General features: G+C 41.9%; 2 protein-coding genes across 2 annotated transcripts; both read left to right on the top strand.

Annotated features, from left to right (window-relative positions):
• The first annotated feature begins 273 nt into the window (after positions 1-273).
• On the top strand, positions 274-7,649 carry LOC137875304 (cationic amino acid transporter 2-like). The gene is made up of 13 exons (XM_068714422.1): positions 274-355; positions 2,031-2,063; positions 2,421-2,794; positions 3,315-3,470; positions 3,560-3,725; positions 3,853-3,989; positions 4,570-4,792; positions 5,670-5,806; positions 5,899-6,001; positions 6,109-6,242; positions 6,391-6,557; positions 6,649-6,757; positions 6,845-7,649. The coding sequence occupies exons 3-13, from the start codon at positions 2,425-2,427 to the stop codon at positions 6,973-6,975; spliced, it is 1,833 nt and encodes a 610-aa protein (XP_068570523.1). The 5' UTR covers positions 274-355; positions 2,031-2,063; positions 2,421-2,424; the 3' UTR covers positions 6,976-7,649.
• A 519-nt stretch (positions 7,650-8,168) lies between these two features.
• On the top strand, positions 8,169-12,266 carry LOC137875870 (platelet-derived growth factor receptor-like protein). The gene is made up of 7 exons (XM_068715379.1): positions 8,169-8,637; positions 8,899-9,065; positions 9,163-9,305; positions 9,409-9,560; positions 9,713-10,006; positions 10,898-11,037; positions 11,373-12,266. Exons 1-7 carry the CDS (start codon positions 8,553-8,555, stop codon positions 11,577-11,579), a joined length of 1,188 nt encoding a protein of 395 aa, XP_068571480.1. The 5' UTR covers positions 8,169-8,552; the 3' UTR covers positions 11,580-12,266.
• Positions 12,267-17,118: the final 4,852 nt, after the last annotated feature.

Genomic DNA, 17,118 nt, shown 5'->3' with positions numbered 1-17,118 from the left:
CACCACAAATTCATGGATTTAAAACAAATGAAATGGAAAAAAATGTAAAAACAAAACAACAAATGAAGTGAGCACAAAAGCATTTTTGACATTCTGAATGGGATTTGCTGTTCACAATTCTCACCCCGTGCCTTCCATGCAATAATGAGCACATTATGAACAGAACTGGTCGGGAGTGAGAAAGGCTACTTTGTAAGTAATTCCATTGAGTGGGAGGGTCACACAGGGCAGTCTTGTATATATCACAGTCAAAATCATGTTTCCTTCATCCAAGTCAACAGCGCGGATATTTTTGCTTCATTTCGCTGTTTTCACCACACAGTCACCAGTCACTCCTCGTGGGTCTGAAGACAAGGTAAACAACTTGTGTATCTACTGAATGAAATTACCTGAAGCCAGTCAGATTTAAATACCCTGACCTCTGCTTTAACTTCTGTCTGAATGCTGGACTGCAATATCTCTCTGTAACACTGATGCTTCTTTAATTGCACAGTAGACAGCCATACATAACACATTAATGATCATTAACTTTCACTGTCATGCAGATCAACCATCTGATCATAAAGCTGCACATCACGTGCGTAGTAGCTGTTGTTCAGTTAAGCATTACCCCATTGTCCCCATTTGGAAATGATATCTCATCCAGTAAGATCTGCAGATAGGAAGCCTGAACTTTAAGTTTGGTCAAAGGTACTTTGACCGTCCACACCGGTGCTTTCCCACTCGCCTCCTGCCTGCATGCGTTAGATGCCAGGAGGGATTTGGTGAGCTGAAATCCCCTGATGGGAGATGAGATGGCGAAAGCTACCTTTCACAGAGCAAGTGTGCAGCCCGCTGGGTGCACATGCCATGAAAGCTGCTTTGTCCCCCTGTGTTTCCTTTACTCTAAGGACCGTTGGTCTGGCAGGCTCACACCTCCAGGTAGATATGGGGACACGGCAGGAAAGCAGGAAAAAGTTCAACGTAGCCGCAGTGATAAGGTTGCAGACTTGTTTCTAAACAACACATACATGTTAACACACTTTGAGAACATAGTGTAGGTTTTTTTTGTATGACGCACTGAACAGCAACAACTCTGCATATCTCTAAAGTACAAGCACCTTGAAAACACAGTTTGGAAAGGTGCTATAAAGATAAAGTGTATCCTTGTTATTTCCTATAAATTACCATGTTTTATTGATGCGTGTCAGACACTGAGGATGTCGTCGGCGTTTTTCTCAGTTTCTACTGCTGCCACATTCAGAGCTTTCTGTTTTATTGGTTCCTGTTTGTGTAGGACAAAATCCAAAGTCATACACGAATGTGTACAGTGTAAAGTCTTGGATTATCTTGAAGGCAAAATCATAAAAAGACTATCAAAGCCATTGCTTACATTACAAGCATGAGTTACACACACACCAAAAGTCACATTTCTAAAAATATGAATAAAAGAAAACAAGTGTAACACAGTCCCTGTTTGATTTCCTTAGAGGTTTGTTCATTTGCTTCTCTTCATTTATTTTATTATTGTAAATGTGGGATAAAAGCCAAATTACTTCTGGCTCAGATGTTCAAAAAACAATAAAAACAAACGTTACAAATTACAAACTGTGCAGCAGGTGTAGTCATTTAAAACAGGAAAAGAAAAGTAAAAATGACGTTTCATAAAAAAAACAAGCATGTTGACACAGGTAATGTAAACACTGCATTGGTGTGAGAGTAGGGATCATCTCTGACATGCTACTGCTCGTGTGATGTGAAAACACACTTTGCGAATTAAAAAATCATTTATTTTTATTGCCACGCAGGGAAAACTAATTAAAAATGGATCTCCTGCATTGTCAGAAATGCGCAAGGAAGTAATTGTGTAAGTAATTGAAGGTTGAGTAAAGTGCAGTTCATGAGCAGGGCGTTGCTTTTGAGCTGTGGGCGGCAATGAAAAGTCCAGGCATCAGCACTATCATATCAGGGGGGGGTGATAAAGTAGGGCATGTATAAAAGAATAATGTGATTTGCGGGAATGACGGATCCTATTATTTGTCTCTTCTAAGCGTCCCTGTGAAGCAAAGGATTATACAGGAGAGGTGAGTGAATTCAGTCCTCTTCTGTCCTCTACAGCAATTTTTTTTACATTTTATCATCTAATCATGATTGAGCTTTAACAAAATGGAATTTGTCCAAGTCTCCATGATTTATTGATCTTCCTTGATGCCTTAATAAATAGCTTCTTTTGCCACTGTTACATGTTTCTTTGAAGAGTAATTGTTCTACAGTGGAGCTGACCTGACAATTATTCACTGACAGGTTCACTGTTCTGCCCTTTCTTCCCCACTCCTCTCCTCTCCCCTCACTCTTTCTTCCATTGACTCCCTCTTTCTCCCCAACATCAAACTACACTCCCACCTGTCTCTTCTTTTCCCATCCACTATCCAAACGCATAGGAGCATGTCGTGCAGCTGGGTGAAGTCCCTTCTGGTGAGCGTGTCTCAAAGGAAGCCCCTGGAGCCAGAGGGAGAGCAGTCCACGTTTAACCGATGCCTGACCACCCTGGACCTGGTGGCCCTCGGTGTGGGCAGCACCCTGGGGGCCGGGGTCTATGTCCTGTCTGGAGAGGTGGCCAGAGACACTGCTGGACCCAGCATCATCGTCTCCTTCTTCATCGCCGCCCTGGCCTCCATATTCGCCGGGCTGTGCTATGCAGAGTTTGGGTCGCGGGTTCCCAAAACAGGCTCAGCATACCTTTACAGCTATGTGACTGTCGGAGAGCTGCTGGCTTTTATCACTGGGTGGAATCTGTTACTCTCCTATGTCATAGGCAAGTGTGCTACACAAGATTTGTTTCATACATTGTCAATTACAATAAATTATCTTGTCTATTATTCAGCGAAGTAAGTTTTGTCCCCTTTAAAAAGTTTTTTAAAAAGAAAAAAATATATATTTTCAATATAATTTCTGTCTTAATATTAATTTCTGGCTCAATTTTATGGATTTCCATCCTCTGAAAATCATACGTTCCTCTCATGTAACATGTTTGTCTCATTGAGAACACTGAAACCTATAAATGATCAACCATCAACATGACACTTGTAAACACTTTGACCTTTCACCCTGCTCTACAAGCAGATTCTTAATGGCTCTTTTAACAGCAAAAGTTTCCGTGTTCAGAGCGTTTTTCACAAAAACAGCCACTCATTGCTTGCAGGTCACTAACCCTAACAGAGCCATAAAGTGTGAAAGACGAAGGAAGAAGGAGCTATCATCATGAGTAATTTTCTGTTTATGACTTCAGTTAAATGGTGACTCAGGCTGATTCATTTATTGCATCTTTTTCTCAGGGACATCCAGTGTTGCGCTGGCATGGAGTGGGACATTTGATGACCTCATAGGGGGGGTCATATCGAAATACTTTGAAGCAAATGCGGCCATGGGCCTTCCTGGCCTTGCACCTTACCCAGATGTCTTTGCTGCTGTTCTTGTCATACTACTGTCAGGTAAAATTACAAAACCGGTGTTATTATGGTGGCGGCAGTAATATATAGGCTACAAAAAGAAAAGAACACTCACCATGTTTCCTATGAAGGTGTGCTGGCATTTGGAGTGAAAGAATCAACAACAATCAACAAGATCTTCACAGCGGTCAACATCCTGGTGCTGGTGTTTGTGGCCATCTCTGGATTTATCAAAGGGGACATCTCCAACTGGCAAATGAGTGAGGAGGCTCTTATAAATGCCACAGCAGAATTCAAGTAATGTCAAAGAGCAATGGAAGCATTTCTGTGTTTGTGTGTGTGCGGGATCATTTCTTACATAAATACTGTAGTATTGCTCCCTCACTTTAAATAAACACTAAATAATGTTCCCTGTCCACTGCAGAAATTTGAGCTCTACTGCCAATCTGACAAGTATATATGGAGTGGGTGGATTTTTCCCCTTTGGCATTAATGGAACAATGGCTGGCGCTGCAACATGTTTCTACGCTTTTGTTGGATTTGACTGCATCGCTACAACAGGTAAGATGACAACGTCTCCCTTTATCAGTGTGATTATATGTGGTTCATTTTTTACCAGTAGATGAGATCCTTTGCTAAATAAACAAGCTCAAACACACATAATACTGCACGTACGACAACAAAGCAGAAATGTGTGCCAGACATTGAAGTGTAGCAACAGATTTCAGTATGATTGATGTGTTATTGCTAACATTTTGAAGGATTTTATATGGTATGATTCCTGGTAAGATTTGACAAAAGAAAAGTGGTACTGAAATATTCCAGAGCTTTTTTTATCTGTGTCTTGTGGCCTTCAGGAGTTTGCTAACTTGTGTTGGAGATGGTTCAGTTGTTATCAGGAATTCCGGTTGCTTGATAACAACTAAAGTGTCTCTGTAACAACTGAGCAAACTCCTTCTGATGAAGGTCATGAGTGCACCTTAGAATTGTGTTGATCAAACTGTCTTGTAAATGATAGTCCCCTGAGTTTTTTAATTATTACAATTATTATTTTGTCATATTTGTGGGATATTACCTTTTCAATTTCATGTTACCCAAACAAGGCTGAAAATGTCACCGACTTCTTTGCTTTTCTTCATAGGTGAAGAAGTGAAGAACCCCCAGAAGTCCGTCCCTCTGGGCATTGTGGCCTCGCTACTCATTTGTTTCGTGGCCTACTTTGCTGTGTCTGCTGCTCTCACCCTGATGATGCCCTACTACCTGCTCAGTGAAAAAAGCCCCCTGCCAGTGGCTTTTGACTACATCGGCTGGGGTCCTGCCAAATACGTTGTGGCTGTGGGATCGCTGTGTGCCCTATCCACTAGGTAGGAAACCACTGGTAGTACAGGTGGGGTCATGTGATGTGACTGTCATTGGAGAAAACAATGTATGAGCTTAAAATAGTTAACTTTTCTTAACCATGCCTGCAGCAAAGTCATTCCACCACTTTGTTCCAGACTGAAATATCGCAAAACATCTATTGCATAGATTGCCATAAAACTTACAATCATGTTCCCCAGAGAATCACAATGACTTTGGTGATCCCCTGACTTTTCCTTGGATAGATTGCCATGAAATGTGATACAGACATTCATGTTCCTCTCAGGATGTGTCCAGATTTCTGCCCAGGCGCTTTACAGCAAATCACTTGTCCTAAATGCGTAGGATAGGATAAATGCAGGGGTCAGATTTCATGTACTTATCTGTACATATACAACGATTTTAAAGAACTTTTAACACTAAACCAAGACGGTGATCAAGACTGGGTCTACCCCGGGGCCTCTTACCAGTTGGACGTACCTGGAAAACCTCTAAAGGGAAGCGACCAGGAGGCATCCTGATCAGATGCCTCCTGATCACAACCTCAGCTGACATATTTTCTATAGACCTGCTATCTGTGAAAGAGGAAGGGCTTCAAATGACATCTAAACAATGCAAAGGAATCATCACAAAGCTCAGTTTGGCATCTAGGTCTAACAAGCTTTCTTTAAATGCAATGTCAATTAGTATGATTTTAATTAATCAGGAAAGGGCCTCAATCAACATATCATGACAAACACTTGCCAGCAAATACATTTTGGAGTATGAATACAGCATATAATGAATAACCTTTTTTTTTTTTTTAACTAAATTAGAGCAAAGCCATGCTGGCCTGTTACTAAAATGTTTGTTGACTGACACTGTTTGCATTTGGCCCTCCAGCCTGCTGGGTTCGATGTTCCCAATGCCCCGGGTACTATTCGCCATGGCAAGAGACGGCCTGCTTTTCCAACCTTTGACCAAAGTCACCCCCAAGGGCAGTCCTGCCATAGCTACCATAGCGTCCGGAACTGTGGCAGGTACAGATGTTCCAGCTGTTCATCAGCTTCTATGTACATGTGGTGAGGTTTACGGACTTAAGTAACACTGTATGCCTCTTTGTCATCTTTAGCCATCATGGCTCTGCTGTTTGACCTGGAAGCCTTGGTGGAAATGATGTCCATCGGCACTTTGTTTGCTTACACACTCGTGGCCATATGCATCTTAATACTGAGGTATATTTATTTCTTATTTAGTTTATATTTGTTTCTTCTCCCACAGTGCTTTACCCTACTGAGAAAAACAATGTATGTTACTTTTTTTTTTTTTTTCCCCAATCAAGGTACCAAGTGGGTCCATCTGAAGACACAGACCTACAGATTATAAAATCAAACACCAAGTTTGGCTTCCTGACACCTCCCTCAACTCCCAATTCATCCACCTCAAGAAGAGTCACAATATTGACTATAATCTCTGGTAAGCAAGGCAAACATAACTGAAGCGCCTGTGGCTTTTTTTTTTTAAGTACCTTTTCTTGACCACCAATTTCTTTGCTTTAGAAAATTCCTTTGTCTGTCTGGTCCACGATCTGATGTCTCTTTTTTCATATTTTCTTTTTCTGCAGTTGCATGCTTGGTTGCACTGTGTGTCGTCCTGACGCAAGCCTTAGATGCTCTGTCCCGTTTGGAAGCATGGAGTCTGGTGGTTGTCTGCATCCTCGCCTTCATTGTGCTGCTAAACACTTTCCTCATCTGGAGGCACCCACAAAATACTGCCAAGGCATCTTTCATGGTGAGAGTAGTTGTGCATCTGAGCATGCTGAACAAATTCTAATAGACATCAACTAGAAAATCCTTTCACATCTTCTATTCTCTGTTCGCAGGTGCCATTTCTTCCTGCTCTGCCGTTAGTGAGTACATTCATCAACATCTACCTGATGGTCCAGTTTGGTGGCGAAACATGGATACGATATGCTATTTGGATGTCAGTGGGTAAGAACATATTTGTGCTTGAAGGGTTTAGATCTTTTATGGATTGTTAGCTGCTGAACTGTAATGATCCCTCTCTTCTCCCACCAGGGTTAGTCATCTATTTTGGCTACGGTGTCAGTCACAGTGTTCAGAGGCAGCGCCTCAGGACCAACCAGATGGGGATTGAAACTGTCAGCGACATAACAGACAAGCACATCATAAAGGAAGAAAAATTCTGAGCTCAGCTGGAGAGAAATAGATTGAGATGTTATAGTCAGTAACTGCTTTAAGTTTGTAACTATTGTTTTACATGCAGCTCTGCTGATCTGTTCCTGCAGTGTTTGGTCGGTGTTGAGATGCAGGCAAATGGACAGATGCGCCAACTTGTTAACTTTTATTCCACTGTATGATGGAGTCTGAATTTACATAAATATTATCTGTGCCAACATTGACCCAATGCCAGACGTATTTTTGGACCTGTATATGTTTTCTGTATCAATGTCAGAGTGTCCTGGAGCCTCTAAATCTACTATCAAAGTAGTTTACACCTCTGTTTAAAAATAAAAATGGGCTAGAACTATTTTCTGTGGACAATTACTATTTTGTTAACAACTTTACACTTTCCATATCAATTGTAAAATATAGAAATGTCATGTAATTTTTTTACAATTCTAATCACGATTATGAAGAACAAAAGAATATTTTTTTACGTATCAAAATGTAGAATGAGACTGTACAAAAGTACGATGTAGATACAGAAAATCTTATGGAATGTCTTTTGCTCTTAGTGTGTTTAAAAATCTGCTTTATTAATTGTTTGTTGTTTCAAAGTGTAAATATGCAAACTGTACATGTTTTCTAATTACATATTGTAAATGTACTCCTTAATTAAAAAGAAAGAATCAAGTTTTCATACATGTTGATGTTCAGTTCCACTCGTAATCTTGGATAAAGAGCCAGGGGCGGCTCACTACCCAGAGTTCACTGAGAACAAAGGGACCTTTCACAGCAGCTTACCTGTGTCATGTTCAAGATTGTGGCTTAGCTAGTCCCTCAAAAGGAAAGGTTTACATTGTTCTCACTGGGTACAGCATGCTATGGATTTAATCAAATATGCAAAACCTTGATTTCTTTTCCTGTTTAGAAACATGTAATTTTCACCAAGGATAGTTGGGAGTATAAATATATTGTAAAGTATATTTATATACTGTACTGTACTGTAGTCTCTTCTCAGAGGACGATACAATCTCTACAGCAGGTTATTGTGTTTAAAATATTGGTAAAAAAAAGACCAAGTTAAGTTGATCATTAGTTTTCATGAATGATTCTGCAAGATGATGATGATGTGCATTTTATACTAGTCTAATGCTGGTAAAACCTGTGATTTGTTTTAATTGTTTAAAGACAATCAGTGAATGTTGGACAAAGGGTTTATTGGGCACCAAATGCTTTAACCTTGCCTGCCACAGTACTAACTGTCTGGGCTGTGTTGATAGGCTGGGCTCATGCAGCTAGCAGACTTCCAGTCCAGCAGCTAAGCAAACAGGCTGTGTGATTTCACATGGAGGGGCCTCTGTCTCTGGACCGTCATTGGTCCGGACAGGCTTGAAAGCCTCCATTGAGCCAGTCAGGAGGAATTTGGGGCACTAATGCCACTCTCAGGAGGAGGAGTTTCTGTGAGTCTGGTAAACAGCTGACAGCTCACTTTGCAAGCTCTGCCCTCCTCCTCTTTTCTCTGGTTTCTGCAGCACGTTATCTGTGTTGAATTACACTAAGTAACAAGCCACAGACCACTTTGATAGTATTCCACTGCTCAATGATGCCTTTGGTGAACTTGTTTGGATCAAAGGGGAGGTGGGTGCTGAGTGCTCTCCTTATTTGTGCCGTAATCTTCGAGTTAGGTAAGTGACTTTATTCACTTGCTGAGAAAATTATGTGAATATGTTCTCCAAGAATCGCTAAGGAGGGCCTAATGCATGACTGACATGAGTTGGCCTGTGATCAAATAAAATAAAAATAATATTGTTCCGCCACGATGCCATTACCACATTATTCTTTTTATCAAGATATTAACTACCTATCAATCAATCATATTATTAAACATTTATCTGTATCTATGTTTATAAACTATTGGTGCATCATGTGCTCTGCATATGGTGTAGCTTATTGTCAGAAAGACACCCAAGAACAGAGGACCACTCCAGGACGGAAGCCCAAGCCCAGCAAACCCAAACTTGGGAAATCAACAAATAAAGTGCCCAGAGCTGTAACAGCCAAACCAAAGCTGAAAGCTACACCTGCAGCCCCGGCACAGACTGTCCTCACACAGGTATTTCAAATATAATACAATTACTTTTTATTTGTTCATGGGACATTCATTGAACACACATAAATGATCTGTGTGATATCATATCTGACACATATAGGTGCTAAACAGAGGGAAGTTTAAGAAGGTGGGAGAAACTTTAAGTGTGCAGACAGGAGACACCTTGGAGTTGAGGTGCAGGGGCAAACCTGTGCAGTGGAGCGTCCCAAAGTACCTGGAGGAGGATGATGATGGACGGCTCAGGTAAGCTGAGCAGTCGATACATTTGTGCATGATGTACCATTTAGTCTTCTAATGCCGGAATGATGTCAATATGTTTTCTGACTTCCCTGTTTTGGCTCTGCAGGATTGTCCAACACGAGCGATATGGTGTTCTGACATTAGTCAACACTACTGGTGTAGACACAGGGGAGTACACCTGTTATCCTATGTACTGTGAAGACACAGACTGCAGGAAGGAGTATGACAAAGCCGCCAAAGTCTTTGTATTCTTTCCCGGTACAGTAAATAAACTTTGTTGATGCTTGCATGTGCACGTCTCAGAACTGCAGGCCTCCACTTAATTTCCCTGCCAGGTTAATAGGAAGCTTTTTTACATTCACAGGTTATCTTATCATCAATTTGCCATATCTTCTCACTGTAACAATCAGATCCACAAGAATTATTCGTTCCGTCGTCTGACTACTACGAGGCGATTCAGCTGAGAACCAACTGGCCGACGCTCCTCCCCTGCCAGGTGACGTCACCTGAGGCTAAAGTGACTCTGCATCGCGAGTTTCCACCAGTGGAGGTGGCAGTTGACGGGACGGAGATCTCGTTTAACGTCAAGAGGGGCTTCACCATTCATCGACCCCGTCCTCATCATGCTGGAGCGCTGTTCTGTGTCGCCAGTCTGGGCAACCTGAGGCAGAGCTCCACCAAGTACATGCTCATCTATGTTAACTGTGAGTGCTGTCACTAAGTCGTCCATTCTCCTTATTGTGGATTAATGTATCGCTTCTTGCTGATCAATGACAAAGCCTCTCCCAGCATGCACCAGACAGGAACACAGAGAAGTACTATGTACAAGTATACAAACCAGCCCAGGGGTGAAAAATGCTCTTATCTTGTTTAAACTTGTCTTAACTGAAATTTCAACTGCTTTCAAGTTTTACACGTCGACACTTCAACCACTTACAGTTCTTCACACTTTGAACAACCACAAAATATGTTTTTTCATCAACTTCTGACAACAATTTCTGTTCATACACAATTTACTCCAACCGCTTTAAGTTGTTACACTTCAGACAACATTTCCACTAAAATCATCATTCAGTTTAAACTGTTGAACTCGCACTAATGTCTCTCAGGTCCTTCACTTCAACTGCTACTTCAACTCCTTTCTGCGTTTTCATTTCAGCTGATAGTTGAACATCACTCAGCGCTTACATTTAAATTGACTTTTCAACTACATTCAGCACTTCCATTTTAACTGCTAATTTAACTCCTTTCAGTATTTGTATTTTTACTTCTTCAGCTATAACTTTGCCGTTTCAACATTTCAACTGCACAATTTCAGCAGCAAATTTTCTTTGGAGATACTTCTTGACTGCAGAACAAGAAGTAACTATGCGTATTGACACTCTTGTTACAGTCATTCTTAGTTTTTTACGCATTTGTACATAAAGTAGTTCTACTTCACTAAGAGGGCATTGTAGTACTCCATATACTTCTTTTAAGATTACAGGACAAAACAGGAAGAACATGCAAACTCTTACAAAGAAAACTGCTGCCTACGGACAGTTTCATTTTGCTGACTAACGAAAATTATTGTTTGGTTATCACATTTCCATTAGACCCCATGGCTCCTCCTGCTCCAGTGATCCAGGCCTCATCAAGCTCGATGGCTGTGGGGGAGAATCTACGTGTCAGCTGCTCCGTGATGGGGGAACAGGATGTGGTTGTGGAGTTCACCTGGGAATACCCAGGACAGCAGGTCAGAGACTCAGGGAGAGAGGGATAATATAGCTTTTTGCTTTAATACTTTACAATAATTTCAGGTTGGTTGTAAGACAAAGTAGCTGAAGGATCTGTTATTGATGTACATCCTGTGTCATATAGCTTACCTTGTCTTTTTAGCTAGTTTGTAATTACTTAACAGGCTTTCAACCTTTGGACTGCAGAGCATCCAGGCCTATAACCATCTATTAATGATTTAATAACATTTAAGCTGCAGACTTAATGGCATATTATGAAGGGGGTCACATTTCTCCCATGCTATAGAGTATGTGTTGTTATCCAGACTAAATGGCCCACCTGTTCTGGTTGCAGATTGGGAGGCCTCTGTACACACAGGAGAGCGTCAGTCCCATCGGTGGAGGAGCGGCTCGACAGCAGACTCAGTCTGTCCTCCTGGTGGACGAGGTGAGGGACGTGGACCAGGGAGCATACACCTGCACCGCCCAGAACCTGCAAGGAGCCAAATCAGTGTCCACCACTGTTAAAGTGGTCCCCAAAGCCAAACCTAAGAAACCGTAAACCATCAGAGAAGGTGGAGATCAGGAGAAGCATTTTTCTCTGCCACAGTAAACAGTATTCTAATTAGACACATACGAATATATAAGTACAAATAAATATCATCTCCTTCTGTCGTGACTAGTGAAAACACACTGCGGCATCACAATTATGACAGAGATATGGTTGTTTAGATGAATGTATGTAAATTACTGTGCATTAAGCTTCTGTGGTCAAAGTTCTCGACACATATCGCTGTCTGTCTTTTTTTCTTCTTTTCTTATCGTGAATAACCTCACCAAACATGAGGGCATAGAAAAGAGAAGGAACAGTTGTGATGATATTATCATAAGGTAGATGGTTAATTTGAGATAATGATAAAAATTATTTGATGTTTGATTTCTCAATTTTGTGATATTTAGTGACATTTATTTAGTAGTAAATAAATGTAGTATTGTTAACATTAGATTTTGATGATCAGAATCGTTTTTCATGAATAACTTAATCTCATCATTTTGACATTTCAGAATGTTGTCGATTACATTGATAGAGAAATGTACAGAAAAATGTGGACCTAAAAAGATGAATCAGTTATCGCCGAAATAATGAATCAGCAACAATTATTTTCTCCATTTAGAGTACAGCTTTTTTTGTAATTTGAATATCTTTGTTGCACACTGTTGGACAAAATAAATTTGATGCCCCTTTGAGCTCTTGGAAATTGTGGTTTACATTTTTCACTATTTTGTGACTGAACAGCTAATCAAGAAAATTTACAGATTTATAATGAAAATAATTGTTGTGTAATGTTCAGAAATTTCTCAAACAGAGGGGAAGAAGGCCATAGAGGAGAAGAAGCAGCAGCAGCCCCCACCCCCCTTTGCACTCTTTGTACCATCAGCAAGCAGGGCAGGAGTCAGCAGGTCCAGGTCAAAATCAAAAGTATTTAATATTGTTAACAGAAGCCAAAACAATCACAAACCAAATTACACTATCGATAGTGAAATATTTCAAGAAATATGAGACCTCGTTCACACCACAAGACAGATTGATGTATCTGCCCCATGTTACGAAGGAAGTCTGATTCTCTCAGGGGACAAACAGCTCCTTTGTCCCCCCAGAGTTACATTCCTAAGAGAGTAAACACACTGTGTCACATAATATCCAGCACTAGGAATGCTTTAAAACTTAAAATTTCTCACAATTCCCCCCTAACTCACTCTTCAGAGTGAGTTTATTAAACAGTTGTATCAATCAATGCATCATCTACTCATAACTGGTTGCCCTGTATATTTGCTTCACTAAGTGTTAATTAATCTCTGCAGGAGTCCACTTGAACATCTGCATTAACAATCCATGCGGCAAATACATTTAAAAGCATTTCTAACAGTTCTAGTGTAGCGTTTCCAAAATAAGTACAAGCTATGGAGCGAAAAGGATTATTCCTTACACATAGGTGTCATCATGATGTGTAAGCAGAATAGGTATTACAATTGACATGTTAAAAACAGTGGACAACACATTGTGCCTCTAAGAACACATAGTTCTCTGTGTTTCATCGTCATCCAATGGTGGTGAATTGAATCTGACTTGCTGCCGGTCCGACATGTCCTTCCACACCATTCCTGGGCCTCGTACCAGAATGTCTTAAACAACTCAGATTGTGTGGGAGACAGAAACAGAGACACCGGCAGTATTTCTTCCAATAAACTGTCATTATACCATTATAACATTTCCACTTCTATCCCTTCTCTAAATCATACTTCCTCTAACCTTTAACTTTCTAAATCCTTCAATTTCATTCGAATACATGTGCTATGTGGGTGTGAGTGGTGTTTGTCTAATTTCCAATGTGTGTATTGCATGTACAAGTTTGTCATCTAAAGAATCTAAAGTTAACTCACCCTCTGTGTTGTAATGTGTGTGCTCGTCGTTGGTCCATCACTAGGGTCCACTCCGCCTGCCTGCTGCCCCTCCCCAGTCTGATGGCTGATTGTCGATCCCTCCCACCACTCCGTGCTCCATGGAGAATGAGCAGCCTCTTCTCCAATGTCCGAGGTGCCACTTTATGGCAACCAAAGTCTTCAGTTGGTGTGTGTCAAAGTCTCAAAGTCTCTGCCCCTCTTTTCAGCTTCCTCTCATGGCCTGATACATTATCAGCTGGGCATCCTTGTGTCTGTGCTGACTGAACTTCTCTGTCCATCTCGCACAACTTTCTTGTGTGATGTTTTCCAGGTTCATGGATGGCGGAAAGCCTTCAGTCAGGGCTGACACTGTAGATCTTGAATGAGTCTCGTTCGTCTTCTTCATCCTCGGCATGTTGAGTGGTAGGTGTCGTTCATGATGTTTGTGCCTGGGGAGCGTACGGCAGCAAAGCAGAGTCCCCAGATCAGGATCCACCCGACCATGTACCTCAACTAAAAAACAAACAAAACAAAACAAAAACTACCCAAAGATTAGCAGTACACGTTAGAATACATCTTTGTTAATCTATAGTTAAGTACAATGTTGTATCATGTAGAGATACAATTTACAATCTAATTCTTAGATGTGTGTGTGTGTGTGTGTGTGTGTGTGTGTGTGTGTGTGTGTGTGTGTGTGTGTGTGTGTGTGTGTGTGTGTGTGTGTGAGACCCCCCTCTTTGCTCCTGCATTCCTTTCTCTCCATATCATATGCTTTCCAGTCCACTTTAAACATTTCTTTCTTTCCCTCTTGGACATCATTTCATTTTTATCTGTTTCACCTTTTTCTCTGCTCCAAGCATGTTCCAAGTTGATCCAATTTTTCGTAGGCCAAAACTTAAAATTGATAAATCAAAAAAACAGAAAATTGATAGATTATAGAATAAAAAATTAAATCATAAAACAATGAAAATTAAAAAATAAGAAATCACTCTATTGTAATTTCCTTTGTGATCCACTGGATAACATACTTTTTGTAGTTATATGTATGTATATGTAAGCACTCCCACAGCACCGCCCTCATCCACTCATCCACACCCGGAAAAAATGGCACATTTCCCGGGTGCAGGACCTCCGCAGCGTCCCGCTGGTCGCCCACCACCACATCTGCTTAAAGCAGCCCGAAATAGTGGGAGAAAGTGTGTAAAAAGCACTCCCACAGCACCGCCCTCATCCACTCGTCCACACCCAAAAAAAGGGCACATTTCCCGCGTGCAGGACCTTACACAACTAAGTGTAATTCCAAACTGCAATACCAAGTGTGTCCACCGGAGGGCTCTACTGGACAACTACTTAGCTCCAGGCGGGTCGTTGCTGCCGACCTATCCGCCTGTCAGAGCCTAAAATCGGACACATTTCAACTCAGAGCCTGGATGAATGTATTTTTTATTTTTTTTTTCTAAGTGTTTTCTCGTGCCCCTGGTATTCTTAATGAGTACCAGTGATAAAGAGGGAGCCAGCCACCCACTCTGGCCCGCGCCAGAGCCTCCAAAGCGGGCTGCCCTCACTTGCCAAATGTCTCGATCCCTGTCTGACCCTTTGTGTGTTAACCTCTGTTTTCCCCCGATCTCCTCTCCTCATGTGTCTGTCATTCCCCTGTTTGTTATTGTGTGCCATGTGCTCTGTGTTTGTTTTCTCAGGCCTACCTCCAGACACCTCCCATGGTCACGCCCCCTTATCGGTGCACAGCTGCGGACAATCTGGCTCATTACCACCTGCAGTTGGACACACTGGGTCTTGATCACACTAATCACCGCGTGGCAGTATATCTACCCTGGTCTTGCAGGCCTGGGTTGTCAGTCTAGTACAGACCCTAATCGCTCTCTTCTCTGTTACGGGTATAGAGTAGCGGAAAATCTGCCTGCCTCCGGTGTCGAGCCACGGGACATCACACCGTCGATTCGCCAGCCCTCCGGTGTCGGACCACGGATACCACATCGTCGATCCGGCCTGCATCCTGTGTCGGACCTGTGATAGAAAATTTAGTTGTGCTAGTACATTTATACTGTGATTTAGTTTATGTGCCTTACTCACTAACAAAACTATACATGTGACATATGATTGTGTAAGGAGAGTGGTAACAGGACCATATGGGGTATCTCAGACTTTTTGCTTTGATAAGAGGGAGCAACCAAATGAGGGGTGCAGTTTAACCAGAGAATGTTGAGGTGTGAAGATTCTCAGAGATAGGCAAGGGTAATAAAGACACATGTCTTTGTGTGACAAGGCTCAGAAGATGAAGGGGATGACTGGAGGGTTCAATGGGAGCTTGAAACTGTTGATCAATTGTATCTAATGTAAATACCTGAGGTTCCCCCCTACTGTGTGCTGAGATGTTTAAGAGCAGGAGACAAACTGAACTCTTGGCTCATCCTCTGCAGACTGCGCTGCAGTCTGTATGACGGTGAAGCCTTCTCTGGCCATAGAATAAATACTTTAAAGACAAACTTCTTTCCTCAATGTTTCTTGTTTCAGTGTTTATTGGACTCATTCGGTACTATTGAATAGTTTTTCTTCCACCACAAACTTGGCGTCACAAACAGGATCCCTTGAAAGATCATCGGGAACCAACTGCGGACGGGGGACTGATCATCCAGGAGGCTTCTCCAGGACCGATCCGTGGTTCCTGATCATCTTCACTGGGATCCTAAAGGACCTGATTGAGTCCAGATAGATTTCTAAACATCCGGTGAGATACTGAAATTTGAAAATTGACTCAGAGTTTGTTTTGTTTCGTTTTTTTGAGGTTTTGTTTTAAAGTTAAATTGGGATTTGAAGGTGTATTGAGTGGGTTGCTTTGTGGATATTTGTTGACCTCATTTCATAAAAATGCTCTTGTTCGTGAAAACTTAGGTCAAAGAAAATAATTGGATTAAGAGAGAGGAAGGGTGTGTTTCATAGTTAGGTTGTACCAACAAAAAAAAGGTTAAGAGTCCGCAAGGGTAAATGTACCGAAAAAGGTTCCGAGTCCGCAAGGGTAAATGTACCGAAACAGGTTCCGAGTCCGCAAGGGTAAATGTACCGAAACAGGTTCCGAGTCCGCAAGGGTAAATGTACCGAAACAGGTTCCGAGTCCGCAAGGGTAATTGTACCGAAAAAGGTTCCGAGTCCGCAAGGGTAATTGTACCGAAAAAGGTTCCGAGTCCGCAAGGGTAATTGTACCGAAAAAGGTTCCGAGTCCGCAAGGGTAATTGTACCGAAAAGGCCGCACATGCCATGTCCCAACTAGGCAGCCCAGATAAGTCACATGAGGATCTGGGGGCAACTGAAGGCGCAGTGAGAGGTTCCTACCACCACTCATATGACACCAGAAGTGGACGAGGACCAAGAACATATGACGACGAGAAAGGACTTGAACTCTCATTCCCGATGGTCCAAGTGGCAGGTCCAAATAGAGCAATGATGGTCCATAGACCCTGGACTAATAGAGACATGACTGACGCCCTGGCACATCTGCCAGACCCCCAAGTATCAGGCACAAAGTTTGGTGATGAACTTATCGTATTCTGCCGTGAGTTTAGCCCCACTGAAGGAGAACTCAGACGCCTCCTCATGAAGAAACTTGGCCCAGCTAACTATGCCAAGGTTCAAGCAGCCTGTCA

Source organism: Cebidichthys violaceus, unplaced genomic scaffold (genome assembly GCF_023349555.1).
Source record: "Cebidichthys violaceus isolate CVI_PGR_0920_01 unplaced genomic scaffold, fCebVio1.0.p SCAF_2, whole genome shotgun sequence".
In the NCBI taxonomy this organism is placed as follows: domain Eukaryota; kingdom Metazoa; phylum Chordata; class Actinopteri; order Perciformes; family Stichaeidae; genus Cebidichthys; species Cebidichthys violaceus.
This window is presented reverse-complemented; position numbering and strand designations above follow the sequence as displayed.